Below are 20,629 nucleotides of genomic sequence, written 5' to 3'. Positions count from 1 at the left end.
AATGTAGTTCTCCTCCAGCAGAGGGCGGAGCATAGCAGTGAGGAAGCTACCAACCAAGCAAGATCAATTGCTTTTTTTTGGCCCATCACACGAAAGTTTACTATTGTGCCATCTACAGACCATTGTTTTGGGTTCTTGGATAATAATATTACAATATTTTTTATAAATAATTATGATCTGAATAGGATTACAATCATACAGTATATTACTAGCCTATAAGAACTGGCACATAGTTATGTCTTTCTGTGCATTAAAATATGAAACAAATAAACAACAAACACTTCCAGAATAAAATTCAAGAATAAAATTTGTCCTACATCTTTCACAATAGATGCATGCATGACTTTGGGATGTATCCTTTGTGGTGGATCCTGTGTCCTTTGCCCCAATATAAATAGTTTAAACAGAGTTTTAAATTGTAGCTATCAGAGAGGTTTACATAACACTTTAGATAAAGAATACATTTTATTAATCCATAATTTCTATATCATATTTTCAAACAACTTTCACTGACCAAAGTGCTCTACAATTATAGGTCTATGATTACATTTACCTAATGCTTTTATCCAAAGTTGCTTACAATTATGATTGAGTACAACTTGAGCAATTGAGGGTTAAGGGCCTTGCTCAGGGGCCCAACAGTGGCGGGACTTGAACCAGCAACGTTTTGATTACAAGTCAATTAGCTTAACCACTGAGCTACCAAAAAATAAAAAATAGAAAAAATAATACAAATAATATGCAATAAAATAAGATATAATAAATGAACTAGCCATAATGTGTGCCCAGTCCATACAATGCCTTACATATGACCAGTTAAATTTTGAACTCAATTCTAAGCTTTACAGAAGGCCATTATAAAGAAGCCATGACAATTGAGATACTATGTCTTGTCTTTGTGCCAGTGAGGGGTTTTGTAGCTGCATTTTGGACAAGTTGCAGACAGGACAACAAAGATTGACTAATTCATAGAATAATATGGCTAAGATAGTTACTCTTCTAACAGCAGTTTCCAACTCCAGACAACTGCAAATAAAGACTTGCACTGTATGTTGTTTTGCATCATAAATTCATAAATAAATCACTTTATAGACAGAGGTCCTTCATCAGCTTTGATGAAGCCCTTTGCTTGCACAGTTGATGAAGGACCTCTGTCCGAAACATGCTCTTTCTCTGAAAACATTCTACAGTACACTGCAGTTACTCACCTGGATTATTTTTGGATTTATATGCCTGCACAATTGATGAAGAACCTCTGTCCGAAACTTTCTATTTCTGTGGAAACTCTGTGTACTTTACTACAATTTTGAATGTGTCTGTCTGTCTGTCTGTCTGTCTGTCTGTCTCTCTCTCTCTGTGTCTCTCTCTCTACACACACACACACACACACACACACACATACATACATATATATATATATATATATATATATATATATATATATATATAAAGAGCTATAGAGATATTCAAAGTTGTAGTGCAGTACACAGAGTTTCCAGAGAAACAGGACATTTTGGACAGAAGTCCTTCATCAGATGTGCAAGCAAGGTGCCTCTGAATTAGTAGTAGGTGGAGCCAGTTTATATATGAAAAAGTCATGTTTAAATTATAAGATTCATTCCATGGGGTTCTAAAGTTCCAAGAGTGTAGATGAGTTATTTATGTTTCAGTTTCCTTATTTCATTGCTGCAATAGCATCAACTGGCAAGAAGCGCTTTTCTTGCACAGCTGATGAAGGACCTCTGTCCAAAAGATCCTGTTTCTCTGGAAACTCTATGTACTTCACTACAATTTTAAATATCTCTTACTACAGTACAATGTAAGACATAATAATAAATAGTAACTTTGGATAATTGTAGTATATGCAAGTATACAATCACAAAGACAGATAACTCTAGACTCCATAGGCTTGTTTGCAGTGTATCATTCAGTTATATGACATTATATGGATGTAAAACTGTGTTTTATAGTTTATGTTTGAAGCCGTGTCCATGATGAACTGTGAACTGTGTAGAGAAATCTATGACGTTCACTCTGTTGTAGCACCTCAAGCACTTTTTAAACCCTCGTTTACACTTGTAGTCATTTTCTTTTGCGTCACTTCCTGGATAAGCCAGCCTGATTCGATACTGTCAACTGTTCTGCAACAACAACAAGAGGGCGATTTGGAGAGCGTTTGTTATTGGTAAAAACACCAAATAAGGTTAGGTTCAAGCTTTGAAGCTAAATTTCAAGATTTGCATTTATTTCAGCTTCTGAGATCAATTCGTGGTGGTAAGTGCGATGTTCGAAATAAATTGGGTCGTTGTCATTTTTGTTTTATTTTTAATCGCCAACATAATAATATTTTCCTGTCGTTACTACATGTCAGTTAAATTCGATTTTGCTAGCTGTATGTGTATGGTCATGTTTAACTTGACAAATTTAAAACGCTTTATTGCGGTTCTACGGTCTGATGCTTGCTTCCTGTGAAAGGTTAGAAAAATAAACAACTACACGAGCGCTTAAAGAGCTACGCGAGCGCTTATTGGCTCGTTTCCGCGTCGCGTGTTATGAACTACAAGGTCTACATCATGGCTTAATTTTTAATTCAGTATAACCTAATTTCCCTTTTTATCCTAGTATAAATCCACTTTTACGTTCTACAAAGTACGATACCTCAACTTTTAAGTTAGCTAGCTAGCTAGCATGGTTATGCCATTATTTTAAAGCTGCTCTGCTGTAGGGCAGTTTGCTTTAAACGAGAAAACAAACAAGCTTGCCTGAGAGCGTTCTCAGTTAGCTATCTTAGCTAGCTGATATGTCAAAATTCTGTTACTGTAACCTTACATTTTAAAATGTACTACAAACTACATCGAATAGTGCTAAATTCAAAACAAACGTTGCCATGGCACCCCTGCATTTAAAATTCAACATGATGCACATTCCGCAGCTGTTCCCATGGCGTAAGAATGCACGTTGATCCCTTGACAAGTGGTTTATTTAAAATTACATTCTAGCCCTTTGGTCATTGGTTAATTCTTACCGTTACTATTTAAAAATAGTCACTTAGCGTTTGTAAGTGTTTAAAGAAAATGTGATTCAGTTGCTTTGTGTCACACCCACGTTCAAAGTTTATAGCAGGCTATAATTTTGCATTTAAATTGGACCATTTTGCAGATTGTTCCAAACAGCTCCCACACTACCCAGGATCTCTTACCCTGGCGTCACGACAGATAATCGTCCATTCAGTTTCAACATGATTTAAAGGATCTCACCACTGCACTGTTCAGAAAGAGATTAAGATATCTAGCTAAATTGTTTTATTTTTTCCTTTTGTCAAGCCAGACAAGTGTACATGGACACAACAAAAGCACATCTCAGTTTGGATACCCATTCTCATCTCTTTAAAGTGTTCTGTCAGACAGGGTAAATATGTTTATAACATATATTATGCACATCTGTGGCACTGTTAAAATTCAGTTTTCACAGTGAGTACATATATGCCTTTTAACTACAGGGGAGATGCTATTGCATCTCCAGCATGAATGACAGTATATGGGAATTGGTGAAAAGCATTGTGGGTTCTGATTACATGGACAGCACTTTTCTTCCTGCTGCTAATGTTACTTAGTTGTGCTGATGTCACAAGGAGAGGAGAATGGCTGCTCTGTGACATAGGTCTATGTGATGTGCTCAGCTCCTCTCTTTTATCCTTTGCTCCACTCTTTTCTGTTTCAACCCCAACCTCACCCCCACCCCCCACCACAGACACATCCTGGTCGTTGTTTGTGAGCACAGGGTTGCATGGACCGAGGGTTGTGTGTGGACCCCCTAGACCCACAAGGCCTCTGGGCTCGGATTCAGGCTTCGTTCTAGCCTGCATGTACGAGTTCCCTCACCACCTGGACAACTGAAGGCCCAGGCAGGGGCCACTGTGGTTGTGTGGTATCCAGAACAGGGCTATTGCATAGCCTCCAACTGTAAGGTAACAGATTTCAGGAACTTTGATCCAAACAGCTAAATTAATTGAATTTGTGCAGTAAGACAGGTTTGCATTAGTACTTCGTTTGTCTTCTTTTGTCCTTGTGTTTTCTCAGTTTATCATTTTCTCCAGTTATATTGTCAGAATAGGTCTTTCAAGCCATACATACCTTTGCAGTGTTTTTCTATTCTGAGATCTTCTACTTTCGACCTTTGTACCCTTGTGATAAGGAGGTCTCCAGTAATAGTGTCCTAAAATACATTTCCCTCTCAAAATATCTAGCAACTGACTGGAAATAGCTTGCAGTGCACTGAAAATTTGCTCAACTCAAACACAGTTCATGGCTATTGCGGTTTGTTGCTTTTCTCTGTGTTCATCTAGTTATAAGAGTGGTGTGGAGGAGAGGAAAAGATGGATTCTGAAGAGGACCAAGGACGCACTCTGGTGCAGGTCATCAGTGAGAAGTACAGCCCAGACAACTTCCCATACTGCCGTGGGCCCGGCGCTGGGGTGGTGATCCGTACTAGCCCTCAGGGGTCGCCTGTCAAAGGTGAGAGGGCAACTGTAGGAGATAACTATTTAATTAAGATGATGGATAATATTTTTAAATTCTTTATTGTTAAATTGTACTTCAAGCATTCAAGTGCAGAGATTACATCCTGGCTACATGTTGGCCATGGTTATGTTTAAATTGCAAAGTGTTAGTCTGGTATAAAGAAATATTGATGTGGTTTGCATGCGGGCTGACCTTGCTTCAGCTAAAATGACCAGGAACACTGCAAGCGTCCATAACAGGCACATGGCTGGTACACAATTTTGAAGAATATTGGCCTTGACAATGGTGCTTTGAAGTTCAACCTCATTCACTGTTCATTTGTGCATGTTAGATCGCCTGAATCTTCCCAGTGTGCTGGTTTTGGACAGCTGTGGAATTAGCCATGCTGGGGACGAGGAGGAGGTGGCGACGTTCTGCGCCCATGTGGTGGAGCTAGACCTCTCCCACAACCAGTTCAGAGACTGGGGAGAGGTGAGGGACAGGGACATTGCATGGTGTGTGCGGGGGGGTTGGGTGTGAGCATGTGCCTGGTTGCTTATGATAAGACTTTGTGCACTCTGTGCTAGTTTTTAAGTTAATAATAGTACGAGGATGTACAACCCTCTGGGAACACTAAAATTGCTGCCAGAACAGGTGTTTGTGGGACCAATGGGGAATTTTTATGCCTCCATCATTAAAATCATGCATCATTTCTCTGTAGGAGTCATCATGGACTTCCCGTTCTTCATTTTGAATAGACAGCACCATGTGGCTTATGTTGATCATGACTTTCTAATATGCTCCTCTCTCTGCAATTAGCTAAGTGTCTACTTAATTTTAGTTTATAAAAATTGATTTTATAAAAATTATTGAATTGCATCTTATTCAAAATTTTGTATAAAATGCATTTAATTGCATTACTGTGTATTCAGTAATTTATTTTGTTCATGTAAGACTGGGAATAAAAAGCCCTGACTTTTTTTATTTTGTCTGGAGCCATTTTCATACTTTTGACTGTAGCTCTGATCATGCACTAGTGCCTGTGATTTCACTTCATTTGTATTCTCATATGCTAAACATTTCAAAGTATTTCTTAGAAACACATCTTGCCCACTGCAGTACACCCAGCCTAACTTTTTTTTTTTTTTTTTGTATTCTTCAATATTTTACACCATAAAGTAGTTAGATTAGCTATTGGGTTCCAAAATCATTACATGTAAAAGTTGCCAAGAAAATTGTGCAAATCCCCCAATCACTGTACACACAGGTTTTGGATCTCTGGATTAGCAATTTAAATGAGACACTTGGAGTATACATTGAAATGGAGTGGTGTTATATAAAAGATACAACGGACAAGGTGTTAGTTGCAGTGTTTCCCAAAATAATTGTAATTCTTACTAAACTCGCCTTTTTAATATTCTTAGCCACTTGCGTGTTTCTCTGCAGATCAGTAAGATCCTTTGTAACATCCCTCACCTGGACTTTCTGAATCTGAGTATGAACCCTCTGAAGGAGGCGTGTCTGGAGCCTGGGGCAGCTGAAGCCTTCTCAGGCCTCCGCCGCCTCGTCCTCAACAACACACACGTCTCCTGGGACATGGTGCATACACTCACACAGGAGATCCCTGAGTAAGTGTGTGAATCTGTGTGTGTGTGTGTGTGTGTGTGTGTGTGTGTGTGTGTGTGTGTGTGTATGTATGCTAGCCATTAAACCAATATGCTATTAAGATACATTTTTAAAGTGAAAATGTATTGCTTACTAAATATTAAACCTCTCAACTCCTTCACATTAGTACTTAGTTGAACCACCTTCAGAAACAATGTCTGTACCCTGTTTGAGTGTTTGGGAGTGATTTTTGAGATTTTCTTCTTGGCAGATTTGCTCCAGATTGTTGAAGTTGGTTGTATGATGCTGGAATTTTCAAATAGTGCCACAGATTCTTGACTGAATTGAGAGCTCAACTTTGACTTGGCTGTTCACCTTTTGGTTTTTCAGATATTCCTGTCTTGCTTTGGCCTTGTGCTTGGGATCATTGTCCTGGTAAAATGTGAAGTTTCTCCCAAGCTTTACATTTCTAGCAGACTAAAGCAGGTTGTTAAATCTCCTTATATTTTGCACCATCCCTCTCTGTCCTTTGGTCCTCCCATTCCAGTCATTCTCTGATGGAACTGTGTTTGTTGAACCGCGGGAAGAATTAGCTTTGCACCACACGTTGCATTTTGACTTTTGGCCAAAAAACTCAATTTTTGCCTCATTTGACCACAAAAACATATTCCACATTTTAGCTTGCTTATTCCAATACTTTCTGGCAAACATCAGCCATGCTTTGATTTGTTTATTCTTCAGTAATGTCTTCTTTCTAGCCACCCTCCCATGTTGGTCAGTTGTATGCAGAACTCTTGATATCGTTGACACTGAACTTTGTACCTCCATCAAAGTGATTGTTGGCCCCTTTGCTGCCTCCCTCAAAAGTCCCCTTCTTGCTTTGAGATTTGATGCTAAGATTTGAACGACAGAGGAAATGGAAGGATGCAGCTTCCATTTCCTCTTGGTTGATCTAATAGTACTTACTGGGTCATATAAACACTCGGATATTATTTTGTAGTCTTTTCTTATTTTGTACAATGTTTATACTTCATCACTAATTTAGAATGCTCTTTGATCTTAATTTTCACAGCTTTTCTGTGAAATCCATGGTCTTTAAGGCATTTTATCCAGAAAAGATTAAGTATTTTAATGACTGACAGATAGAGGCTAGCTTTTGTTTACATGTGTATTCCATATCTAAATACATAATGGGGCGTTCCTACGTCTTTGCCTCTCTGTGTGCCTGATGGTGTGTGTGTGCATGTGTGCGTGCGTGTGCGCGTGCACATATCTCTCCCTCTCAGCTCTGCGTTCACCCAAGCCGGTGCCCCTGCTGACACGTTCGCTACCTTCCTGTCTGCCCCATAATTGTGCCTTTGTGTCCTCCGCAGGCTGGAGGAGCTCTTCCTGTGCCTGAACGAATATGAGCGCGTGGGTCTGGCACCCGTGCCCTACCCGTCTCTGCGCCTGCTGCACATCACCGACAACCAGCTGTGCGACTGGGCCGAAGTGCGCAAGCTGGGCCTCATGTACCCGGGTCTGGTCTCGCTCATCCTGGCCAACAACTCACTCGCTGGCATCCGTGAGCCTGATGAATCGCTGTGCCGCCTCTTCCCCAACCTGCACAGCGTCAACCTGCATAACTCAGGTCTGCCCACCAGGGGGAGGGATCTGCATGGGGCGAGAGGAGGGCAGAACACTGGGAAAGGGATATGTGCGTGGTGGTCTGAAAGCTGGGGATTTCAACTTGGTTTCAGAAGGTTGGCAAGTTCTGAGCTCATGAAGACACAGGCATGTGCACACACAGAGCTCACACTTACGCTGATCTACTGAAGGCAGATGCAATGTCATTCAGAAACGAGGCACAGTCAGACCAGTTTTACCATATCTTTGTTTTCAGTTCTGCTTGATATGTCCAGCAGTTCCTAACTGTAAATGTTGTTTGGTTAAGAATGTTCAAATACAATTTTATAAAGTCATTTTTCACAGGGCACGTGAATGCAAAAATATGATTAATTTCGTATGTCTGATGTGAAAATAAAATCTTAAGATGAATGTGTTTGTCCTTGATGTGTTGAAGGCCTGACTAGCTGGGAGGACATTGAGAAGCTGAATTCCTTTCCAAAGCTTCATGAGGTTCGGCTCATGGGTATTCCCTTGTTGCAGCCATACACTGACCAGGAGAGACGCTACCTTATGATAGCACAGTAAGTACACACACACACACACAAACACACACATACACACACAAACAAAAAATATACATACAAAAACTGCGGAAACATAAACGCAACATTTCATATGTACATCACATTCAAAATTGCATGATGATGGTAATTATGTGTTTTAATCATGTGCCCTATTTATAGAATATTTACATAGATAAACATAGCTAAGTCTTTTGTACATAAGGATTAAATGCTCTGTAGTCTAGGCACTGTTAGATCCACAGGCAAAATAAATTACATAAGTCTACAGTAAGCAATGCATGTTTAATGCCCATATGGAAAAAGTATTCTTAGAGAGCACATTAAGGTCTTATATTGACAAAGTGCACCCTTCTCCTATTGCCCCCATGGTTTTCTGTGATGTGTGTAATAAATGGCTAAGCATCTCTCGTGGGTTTACAGTTTGCCAGCTGTGACCATTCTGAATGGGAGTGTGGTGACAGACGGTGAGAGAGAGGATGCAGAGCGCTTCTATATCCGCTACCACCTAGACTGCCCTGAGGATGAGCTGCCACAGAGGTATGAGACACACACACAAGCACACTCATGCACACATATACATATACGCACACCTACACACACACACACACACACACACACACACACACACACACACACACACACACACACACACAGTTATTGTATGACTTTATTGTATAGGTTTAGCTCTTTTATAAGACTTGGAACACTTGTAAGTTGCCCTGGTTACTGTCTGAACTGAGTTTGGACCTCAGGTTAACTAGCACAGGTGATAGTGCCCCTGCTGGTTCCTAACTGCACCAACAGTGACAAAAAACAGAGAAAGCAGAGATATGGGCCTACGGTGTTTATATCTAATTATTTTTACATAACAAGCTTAGTGTGTTATAAATAATAAACTGAGTCTCATGTGATCATTCTCTGACTCTCTTGTGGTCCTGTGTGTTACGTGTGATTCTGTCTACAAGATGTTCTTTTATCAGGGTTCAAACATCTTTGTCAATCATTTTAATTATATCATGCGTAATGCATTTGGCACAATAGCAGACACACAGGTCATGAGTAGTCACCAGTGTCTGCTCCACTCCTGACTAACTGGGCTTCAAACCTACTACCTATCTGCTATCCTCATCTCTTCAAATGCTAGAGCTTTAGGAGCTATTGTTGAGCCCAGCTCTCTGTGTGCACTGATCCATTCAGAACACATCTGAGATCAGTAACGCATGCACAGTGCAGGCGCGCACGCGTGCACACACATGCACACACAGATACACAGACACACACACACACACACACACATACACGCACGCACAGATACACAGACACACACACACACGCACTATCATATACCACAATGACCACGTGTGTGCCTCTCTTTCCTTGGCTGTGTTTGAAAACAACGTTTGTCAAGACCGTCATCTGGTGTGTCCCACCGATTTTGTTTCCCTTGCTTTTCCCCTTACAACCACGGATGAGCAGTTCCAGCCATCCAGCCGATGTCCTACACTCATCCCCTGTTCCAGCTTCTTCCCTCTCTCTCTTCTTCTCCTCTTCCCTCTGTTCATCTCCATGCCGGGTGTGTTGGGGGGGGTCATTTCCAGTGGCCCACACAGGGCAAGACTAAGAGGTGTCCCCTAAGTTCCTTAGACCTCCATGCTGTGTTTAACCTGGAAGCGGAGAACAGGGACGTTTTCGGCGGTGAGCACAGCAAGTCTCGAACTGCCGTAGAGAAGGCTAACCTTTGAGAAACAATGCGACCAGTCTCTGCCTCCTCAAAGACACCATTGTGCCGGAATGCTTCAGCTGGGAAACCGATATACAAGGTGGCAGCTTGATTCTGCCTTTTTTTCCTCATTTATATGGCCCTCCTCCACCCAGCAGCACCACCAACTTCCCTCCCATCTTTTCTTTTGCTTTTCTTTGCTGAGATGGCAGGGGGGTTTTTAAGTGAGGTGGAATTGGTAATCTCTTTCGGTTGCTCTTCTTCATTTCTATGAGTGGCTTACACACTTTCTGTATGAGGACATATAGATTCCCGGCCTCATTATGATGCAGGGATTCCCATATCCAGAGGAGAGGGGAATGTGTAATGGTTAAACCAACTCCCCCATAAGCTAATGAAAGGCCAGTATGCACCATACCACTTACAGTAAGTGGACAGGACTTTCTATAACACCCTCCCCCTTGGCTTCCTCACTCATTCTTCTTCCCTCTCTCTCTTCCTCCCCCCCTCACTTCCTCACTCACTCTTCTCCCCTCTCTCTCCCTCTTTCACCCCCCCCCCCCACTTGCTCACTCTCTTCCTCCCCTTCACCCCACAGCATGAGGAGGTTTCCCAGGGATGCCAGGCTGAGATCTGGCTTGGCAGGGGAGTGGCAGGAGAGGCCAGGTGCTGAGTGGGCTGCTTTGGTGTAGGGTAAACACCAGGGGTGAGTTAAGGTTGCTCCTGTTCTGACTCAGACACCTTGCCCTCCCCCCTGGGCCTGGGCTGAAGCAACCATGCGTCCTTGTGATGAAAGATAGGGAGCGAGAACATGTGACATGAGAAAGTGTGCAGTTGACCTTCAATAGTAGAACATGACCTCAGCTTACAGTGAACCAGTCCATAGATTATCAGGACTTTGGAATCAGACCAGCAGCTTGGAGACAGAGTAGCTTCCACAGCACACATTTAACAGACCAATCTTCTCATGTGGTCATTTAAGACCAAACTCTTGCAGGCATTCATTTCCATGCTGTAGATTTTAGTGTTGAGGAACTGGAGAGATTTAAAAAAAAAAAAAAAAAACAAAAAAAAAAAAAAAAAACTATGTAACCCCAGCCTTTTCCATGCCTGCTTAGGCCAAGACCAGGCCCAAGTAGTCGTGTCATTGTTATCTCTATGAATGTGAGCATGTATAGGGAGTGGAGCACTGGCCTTAGTAATTCTAACCATGCACTGCTTGGTAGCACAGACCTTAGGCCACTCTTCTCCAGCAGAGTGGAAAGAGAGTTGGGCGACAGATAACCATCTGAAGAAAAACAAGACGAGAAGTAAATGAAAAGGAGAAACAGATTTGATATATGACCCGATGGACTTACTGCCCATGACAGTGTGTTTTGGTGATGTTTCTGAGCTGAGAAAGCTTGAGACTCTGTCCACAGAGCTGAGGAGAGTGGAGGCAAGGGAAGTATGGCTGTTAACCAGTCTTTTGGAGCCCAGACTCCACAGCTAGAGAGAGGAGAAGAAAGTGATGAAGGGTGGAAGAGGCGATTTGAGAACGAAGGAAAGAGAGGAGGGAAGTGTGACTGGAAGACCAAAGAGGGCCCATGTGTCACTGAGTAACCATTGCCTTGGCTAGATTGACTGTGGACCCAAGGAAATGAGGGTTACAGACAGTAACCCGGGAGAATGGGAGAAACAACTTTAATGAAGAGTGCAGCAGGGTGCCTTGCTCCTGACATAATCCTCTGAGTTGGATTAAGGGAAATTTTAGAAAGATGAGAGGATAGGTAATAGGTGTAAATAGTCCCTGAGCAGTGTGTGTGCATAATGTATGACAGATAAATTTATGTATTGTACCAGGTTGCCTGTAATTAGTACAGTGAATGCTGCTGTAAATTCCACCAACTGCCCACTGACTCACTAAGATCTGAAGACCACTGACACTAAGTCCTGATATGATTAGGTTGCCCAGTGGTTTCCCAACTGAAAAACACACTATCCACAAAAAAAAAAAAAAAAAATTTGCTTGTCCAAAGCTTGGTTTTATGCAGGACACCAAAGTTGGAATGGATAACTTTTCCATTCACAGGAAAAACTGAAGAATATCTCTTATATGTCTTATATCTAATATGACTTATTGTTAATTTAAGATTTCAAAGGCACAATTTAGTTAACGAAGATTTACATTCTTATTTAGAATGTAAATCTTATTTAGACATAGCGGTCTCAAAGGTTTGCATTTTGATCTGATAGTATACAGATAGACTCCCATAAGAAGTCACCTAGCTGAAAACGAGCCCTCATCATTTGCCTTAAAAAAAACGTTCATCATTGCCATGATTGTATCCTTACTAAATAAGGTAAGTCACTGTACCTGTCTCTTTATGTCTCTCTCTCTCTGTTTGCAAGGTCCATTGACTACAAAATTACCCTACCTACAGTAGACTCACTGTATATCTCCTGCTATGAACCCACTGTACTTTCTACTAGCTATTGTCTGGCTCATCTCTGGGGCTGATCTAGGAAGAATGGCGTGTGTGTGAGGAATTCAGGGCGTCTGTGTTATCACCACCAATGCAATTTCCCCTGCATTTAAGAGAACTTAGCCTTGGCTAAATGAAACCTTTGAGCAAGGCTTGGGCTTTCTTTTTTTGTTTTTTGTTTTGTTGTTTTTTGTTTTTTTCCCCTCAACCCCCCTTCAGACAGAGTGGCACTTTGTATGTCCAGGGCTGTATTCCCATGGCAATGGCCGAGAGCTGCAGGAACATACCCACTCTCAGCCTCTGCTTTGTGGGGACACCTTGTTTGACAGGCTGGGAGGGAAATTACCTTGACTGGCTCAGCCAGTACTGTGGCACCTTAAAGCAAAAAAAGCGCAAAAAAAGGCTCACCAGTTTTATCAGTTCATTCCTGCGTGCTCTCATCTTGTCTTTCCCACAATCCTTTGGTCTGGGGAGGGGGGTTTGGTGAGAGCTTTCTCACGGCAAGAGAAGAGACTGCGATTCCAAAACTAGATACACTACCAGGGATACACACAGGCATAAATACACTCTTTACCATGCCTAAAAACACCTAAGTACACTGTAGGCATGGCTCCTTCCTATAGAAATAGCCTTGCGTGAGTCTGAACCAGAGAAGCCCATTTGAGATGTTGCCCCTGACCTGCCTCTTCAGTTGTTCCTATGTGTTCTCTATTGTTTCATTTCTTTTTAGTGTTTCATATGCTTATGCCCACTCTTATGAGGAATCCATTTGTTTAGGTTTTTTTTTCTCATTTGGTTTCTTAAGTCCATCATAGATCTAGTAGGCCCTGTTTGAGGTGAGACAGACCAGGTCTTGATCAAAGTATCTCTGACCTCTCAAGCAGGTTCCACTCCCTGGTAGCGCGTTACGGGCGTCTTGAGCCACTGGCCGAGGTGGACCTGCGGCCGCTGAGCTGTGCCCAGGTAGAGCTGCGCTACGGGGACCACACCAAAGATCTGGAGGTGCGGCTGGAGCAGACTGTGGCTGACCTCAAGAAACAGCTCCGGCCTGTGGTACAGCTGCCGGCCAACAAGATGCGCGTCTACTATATTGACCGGCAGCTGGGTTATGCGCTCGCACCCCAGGAGCTGAAGTATGGGGGCCGGGCCCTCCACTCATACAGCATACGTGACGGAGATGAGATCCTGGTAGAGCCTAAGACCCAGTGATGCAAGGGATAGAAAAACACAGAAACTGCTCAGGAAAAAGATCTGCTCTTCAAGGAAGAAGCAAAAGGAATAAGATCTATTAATGAAGCTACTGTGACTTCAGAGATCTAATGCAACATATAATTTGATAGATCAGTTTGTCTGTGATGGGTATTGGGAAGAAACACAGGGCTGCTCTGAAAGACAACTGTCTTCCATCTTGACTTTTGGAGTTCTAATCATGTCCATGACAAATAGTAGTCACCCATTGTAGATTGGGATGCTGTTTCTTTTTAACTCTAACCAACAGGATCTCTTCAAAGAGAATTGATGCTTAAACACTGCAGTTTTTTTAAAGACATTTTAACTTACTTGATTGACGAGTAAAGCATACATCTGAATATGTGAGGCTGCTTCTCAGGAATAACAAATAATCCCACAAATTTCTCAGCTCCACAGAGTATTGTTTTTAATTACTTATAGTGTAGCTTCAAGGTACAATTTTGCTTAACAGTCTCGCACATACGCACATGCTCTGAGCATGCTTAAATTCCACATGACTGCGAGTTGTTGGTTTTAAACACCAGGGATTTCTTTAATTCAGTAATACGCTCTTGTTACAGCTCAAGAGAACCTGAGAGACCTTTAATGCTGGATTAGGAAATCATCATGGCTAGCCAGTAAAGAGATATTGACTTTATTAAACTGGCCTCATGCCAAGAGCTTCCCTTCTCTCCAGTCACGTAGACCACAGGGCTAAGGTAGTAGGAAAAGGGAGATTGCTGTATCTTTTTCCGCAGTCCATCCTCTAAGGAGTCAGCAGTGATATAGACACTGGAGAGTGCCGGGGGGGATGGGGGGGGGGGGTAGCGTCAGGATAGCCAACAACAACAACATCTCCCCAGCCACACAGCGTGGGTGGCTTCCCCTCTACTTGGATTATAACAGGTTCAACCACCATCCAGAGATTCCTACAGGCTCATATGTCTCTTCGTGTGCAATTCACATCCTTATGCCAAATGTCCCTTATTATTAAGACCACCAACCGGTCACAGTTAGGTGGAGCTCTGTGTCCCTTAAAGGGGGATTCAGTCATCCGATACTCAGTTGCCCATACGTACTCTTCCCACTCTTCCATTTGCACAATGTCACCTCTGAGATTGCTCTGGCAAATGTTGGCCCTCTAGATTCATTTTTTCCTCCCCTGTTGGTCCATGTGACAATGAGCCCTGACTCACTAACTCTTACTGATATGCCTAGTCAGTGCTTGTCAGAGATGGCTGACATTAAAAAAAGGGGCCAGTATGTAATCCCTTAGCACCATAATATTTCCTGGTGGTTTTTTTTTGTTTTTTTTTTGATAGATGTAGTTTCTGATTTCTCTAGTGCTATGACCAGAATATATATACCTTATTTTGGTTGAGGTTGTGGTGAATGATGTGTGTATGGGTGAATGTGTGTTGAATTGTATATTAAAAAGAGTTTGTTCCAAATTATTATTATTAAGCACTTTTAATCAATTTGTTGTGGTTTTAAAAACAGTAAAATAGAATGCAAAAAAGATTGCTTAATAATATGAATTATAAGTCATGTAAAAAAGATCTTGCCTAACAAAAAGATTTTAAGAATTTTCAGTCATTCTTTTTGAGTGTCTTGTTTACCCACAAAAAGAGACATCAATTATATCCTTTTATATTATCTTCCAAGTGATCTGTCTTCAAGAAGGCAAGATGCAGATGCATTTCAGATTAGTAATTTGCCATCATAATGTAATACTTGCCATTATTCTAAAATAAATGTTTTTACCTAAGAGCATTTTACTTGTTTTTTCCAACTAATGGTAACTTTTACTATGTTTGAGCCTGTAGGTTATGTGACCCGAATTTCAAAACCAATTACAATAATAGAAAATTACTCTTTCCAATGTCACATAGCACAGCCTCACTAATACTGACATTTCTGTGTGTCAGATATTTGTAGAGTCTGTTTTTAACATGACCATTGCATGACCAGTCTATACGTTTTAGGTGCTTGATTACTAGGCCTTGACCCTCCTCTCCTTTACCATTTCCCAGCAAAGTGACTGTGTTCCTGGACTAGGTGGTCTGGATGTAGCATCCCTCTCCTGTTACAGGCAACCCTATGCAATTCTACACTAGACAAGAATGCTAACGGAGAGCTCAAGACCAATTAAGGGTCAAGGGTAGATAAAGAGGTTGTATATGTTACTCCTATTGATAAGATAACTTATGTAGACATTGTTATCCAATTTGTCTCAATAACTGGTAATTGTTGTGTCAATGTCCCATATGCTACCTGTATACAATGCGATATAAATTTACCATTGTTCAATATTAACAAATGGATCAACAAATCACTATTTCATCTCACGGTCGTCTCATCCATGAATCATTCATGCCCTATTCTTTGACTGTCATACTGAGTCACTTTTGTTACTTTTTTCTGCCTCATGTTAAAGTGAGAATCTTGCTGGTGATTCTTTTTAGAGTGTCACCATAGCTGCACATATCCTCTCTGCCTATTTGATTGGTGTCATCTACTTGCTTTCCAGGGCTTTCCATCTCTCAGTTGCCTTGAATTTGTCTCTGGATTACTTTTATAGTGGTCTGGTGTTCATATGTTGCTCCTGATAAGCCTGATAAGTTGATGCGAAGCCTTTTCAGAATAGCTCCCAAGGGGACTTTCTCCTATGCTCTAAAACCAAAGTGTTGATTAGTTAGTCAGAAAGGAGCAAGCACTAGTGTGCACTCTTCCATTTGTGGATCTCTCTAGGCCGTTTCAGTGTATAGAATCCAGGGCAACCACATAAGAAGGCAACTGCAAATTCTTGGAATATCTTGATATTTATATTGCATTTGTGTTGTTGTTGTTGTTGTTGTTGTTGTTGTTGCTGTTGTTTCATTTTCTTTTGGGTTTTTTCTGTCATGTGTGATGCCAGCAGTTAAATGAATGCTGTTGTATATTCTATTGATTTTCCATAGAAGAGAGAGAGATTAAATAAAATAAATTTGATGTCCTTATTATTCTGAACAGAATGCGAGCATCTCTTATTTGTTGGGTAAAATGTGAATAACATGAATCATTCTCATTACTGGAGCAGAGAATGATGCCACAAAACCCCACTTCAATCTGCTGCACATTGAAGTGTTTGCTACTAGCATGTTTTTAAAGATCTACTGTCCAACACTACATACACTAAAGCTGTGGATCTAAAAAAGAATTCTGTAATATTTACCTTTAAAAAATGTGTACACTTGTGTTGAATATCAAGGGCCAATTCATAATTCATATTCTAATATTTTGTAGATTATCCTGTTTACAACCTAATGTCTAAATTGTTATTTGGAGTAAACTTTAAAAATCTAAAATTGTCATTAAATAAAGAATTACAAACATGAGTACTGTATCAGCAGTTTAGCTTTGACTTTTGCAGGTTGTTTTAGCTGTGCTAGCACTTTTGGTCCTCAGAGACCAGCTGCAGTGAAGATCTCACTCCTCAGCCCAGACTAACACTCGCATCCAACTGGAGTACATCCAGTTCCCCAGCTACCCACATGCCTGCCTGCTGGATCACTGCAACATCTTGGCTGAAAAAATAATCAGGTTTAATTGCCGTCACCGAGCTCTTAGGTGCAAAGAGGGGCTGGACTAGCCCTGTCACACCTAGAGATAAGAGCTACACGTGTCAGTTCTGGCAAGACCTACAGTGTTTGTCATCCCAGATTAAAAACTCCCACCTCTTTCAGTGGTTTCACTATCAGGCAATGAAAACTGTCCTGAGGCAGAGCTTACAAGTGACCATCAGCTTGGCAAACACCAAGAACCAAGGTGATCTGAAGGGAGAGCGAGCGTGAGAGTCAGATGAGGGGTTACTGGGCCATGAAAGCAGAGGCTGACCACAAAAGAAAGGTCACAAGAGGGGTAGGCTTTTGGAAGTTTGTGCATTTTGGTAAGGTGGGGGCTTAAATCAAAGCTTTATATGCCTCATCCTGTACCAAAAGGAAACGGCAGGGTTGCTGGTAGCCTGATCCACCCCGAGCACCATGAAGCTGGGGAGAGGGCAAGAAGGCTGAAGGAGCCTCATTGTGTGGCCAAGAGAGGGAGTAAATTTTGGGGGAGGTTTGGGTTACTTGGTGGGAGCTTTGACATTGTGGACGAAAGGAGAGAAAAATAGGACCAAATGTTAAGCAATAGATTGTGGTGAGAGGAGGGGTATAGGATGGAAATTGAGATATTAGATGACCTGGCTGGGTGTTTGGCCAGGACCTTCTCTCTCTTCCAGAGTTGGGCCTGGTAGACCTACCAGAACAGCGCTGGTACTCCACATTACATTTGACCCCTTTCCCACGGAAACGGTTCCTTGCCTCTACAGTTCCTCGTTGTACCTGTTGACATTATGGTAATTCAGTCAGCCTGATTTTGATCTACCAGTTTTCAGGTGGCTGATGGACCTGATGATTTGTTGCTGCTTGACTCCTATCAGACACTTGACTCCTACACCCAAACAGTGGAGTTAGGGCTTATCTTTAAGCCAGTCTCAGTCCGTTCTTTGTGGCAAAGAAACTGACTCAGACGATGCAGAGCCATCTCTGTTGAGCTGACCTATTGCACAACCACCAGGCTGCTGTTCAGGAAGAAGAATGAGAGAAAGATGGGCATGAAAGACATGGGACGATGTGTTTTATTAGCAAACTCATTACATCATACAAAACTCAAGACTGAGAGAAGATAGGAATCATAATCATACTCTCTCGTGCCCTCTCTTCTTCTCCAACCCTTGTTTTTATCCTTCGACATACCGCAGGATGAGTCAAGTCAAACCAGCTAGTTAGGATATTGTTATACTCTTTATCATCTTTTATGTCTTCTTGCATAAGGGATTGGTCAAGAATATGGGTGCATTTACACAACAAGGCAACAAGGTGTAAAATAATCCTCCACTGGGACTCCCACGTTGGTCATAGGGAATCCAGGTTCGGCCTTCTGTCCGACAGGTTTTCACACGTCCAGCCCCCTTCTGGTTTCTGGTTACCTCCACTGTCCCTCCAGAAACAAAGCTGCGTCTGACTCCCATCTTTCTTCCCAGACCCTATCACCATGGATTCACCAGCACTTCTCCCCACCTCTCTGTTCTATCTCTGCACCACATCTATGGAAAGTAGCTCCCTCGGAGACTGACCTGGCCCTATGTGCATGGTTGCAAATGAAGCTATCCTTAGTTAGTGCAAGGAACCAAGCAGAACAGGAGAGGGAGCACTCACACGCATCACACAGTCGTTGACTCACACACATAGACTTTGAGTGTCCTGATTGACTCATGTTAATGCTGTAGTTTTATTCCCTGCTTCTTTTTACAAACAAAGAAAGTTTTTTTTACACATCTTTTTTTTCTTTTGTAAGTAAATGCCCCAAGGGTGAGCAGAAGAGCTTCACATTTGCCTGAAGAGATGCTGTGGAAAATGCAGTGTCTATGAAGACCTGTAGCCTAAGGAACTAATTTGACATTTTCTTCAGAATTTATTTTTGCTCTATCCACACTTATTTACTTGCTTACCTACCACTAAGCATCAACTTGCACTTTCTCTTTCTTTTATCCTCACTATCTATCCTCACCACTCCTCTTACTCTGCCCTCTTGCTCTCCCTCCCTCTATTGAAAAAATCTCACCCTCTTCTCCATACCCACCCCCCTCCGTCTCCAACCTCCTAACTCCCACCTCCCACCCCCCCAAAAAAAGATCTCAGATTAACTTTAACACTAGCCGTGGTGCTAAAAGGTAGCACCAGCTTCAGTGGCTACTGGCTTGCAGCACGGCAGTAAAGGAACTCACACACAAACACTCGTTCCTCTCTTCTCTCATCCCGGGATCACTTTCTTCAGCCTCTCGCTCTTAAAAAATCAAACAGGTGCCGCGAGCGTGGATTGGGCTGGGGTTCACCAGTCTCCTTCTCCTCGGTAATCCCACAGAATTGGACCATCAGAGTGCTCTTGTGTGAGGGGAGATTTAGGAGTGCTTTCTTGGGCCACACTCCCCCTCCCTTTCCCTTCCTCCTGTCCCTGCACAGAACTTCCCCACTCCTCAGCCTGTGTGGATGGTACCCAGTCGGGTCTGGAAGGCTGATGCCACAGGTGAGGTGCTGAACTTCCGTCCTCTGAAGGCAGGTGAGTGGATTCTTACCTTAGTCCTTTCCCGCACCTCTGCACAATCTCTCAACCAAGTGATTTCTGAGCAGTAGTCTTGTGATCCTGCAGTCTTTTAGGACAAGCCCTTAACAAGCATTGCTTATCTTTCTTTATCATTGATTCTAACAGGAGGTGTCCAGGTTTCCACTCTCTCTTTCTACCCCTGTCTCTGTGCTGTTTGGAACCACACTTAACACATCAATATGTAAATCATCAGTTTTATCTGTCAATAAGTATCCCAGTGATTTTGATAGCATCTATCTTCAGTATTAATAGCAGCCTTAAAGTGTCATGAGGAAGACAAATCGTGGTGAGATCAGTTTCTCACAAGGTTAGCCAAATTAACCCTGTTAGCTCATGTAATGTGATGTGGAAAGAGATGGCATCTTTCACAATCTCTTGTGGTGCACTCGGCACTGTCACCAAACACCAATTTCATCTGCACAGAGGACATCAGACATGAGCATGTGGCTCAAACCCCACACTCTGTCTGGAAGACTAGGTTTCAGATATGCTGGCAGGTGGGGATTTGTACATGTTTGTAATGAAAGAGCTGCTGCCATGCTTGCACTAGTATCAATGAAATAATCCAGGAATTGTATGACTCATTGGGGTTTATGTAACTATTTTGTTAGTCGCCACTGTAGGAATGGTAGTTAGAGCCAGGCTGGCCTAAAGTCAGTTGCTTATGTGATTGCAAAAATAAATTTGGGGCACTTTAAAGGCAATCTCATAATTAATATCAATCCATGAATT

General features: G+C 42.0%; 1 protein-coding gene across 7 annotated transcripts; it reads left to right on the top strand.

The window, feature by feature from the left end:
• The first annotated feature begins 2,109 nt into the window (after positions 1-2,109).
• Positions 2,110-16,720, top strand: tbcelb (tubulin folding cofactor E-like b). Of its 7 annotated transcripts, none has more exons than XM_026998473.2 (10): positions 2,110-2,203; positions 3,328-3,408; positions 3,751-3,967; positions 4,346-4,514; positions 4,852-4,991; positions 5,946-6,127; positions 7,478-7,734; positions 8,167-8,293; positions 8,717-8,833; positions 13,363-16,720. In XM_026998473.2, exons 4-10 carry the CDS (start codon positions 4,376-4,378, stop codon positions 13,688-13,690), a joined length of 1,290 nt encoding a protein of 429 aa, XP_026854274.2. In that variant the 5' UTR covers positions 2,110-2,203; positions 3,328-3,408; positions 3,751-3,967; positions 4,346-4,375; the 3' UTR covers positions 13,691-16,720. The 7 variants fall into 7 exon arrangements, with proteins under 7 accessions (XP_026854274.2, XP_026854271.2, XP_026854273.2 ...); XM_026998470.2 differs by having other exon boundaries at positions 2,110-2,274; XM_026998472.2 differs by having other exon boundaries at positions 2,110-2,274; positions 3,324-3,408.
• Positions 16,721-20,629: the final 3,909 nt, after the last annotated feature.

The sequence above is a fragment of the Electrophorus electricus genome, chromosome 6 (genome assembly GCF_013358815.1).
Source record: "Electrophorus electricus isolate fEleEle1 chromosome 6, fEleEle1.pri, whole genome shotgun sequence".
In the NCBI taxonomy this organism is placed as follows: domain Eukaryota; kingdom Metazoa; phylum Chordata; class Actinopteri; order Gymnotiformes; family Gymnotidae; genus Electrophorus; species Electrophorus electricus.
This window is presented reverse-complemented; position numbering and strand designations above follow the sequence as displayed.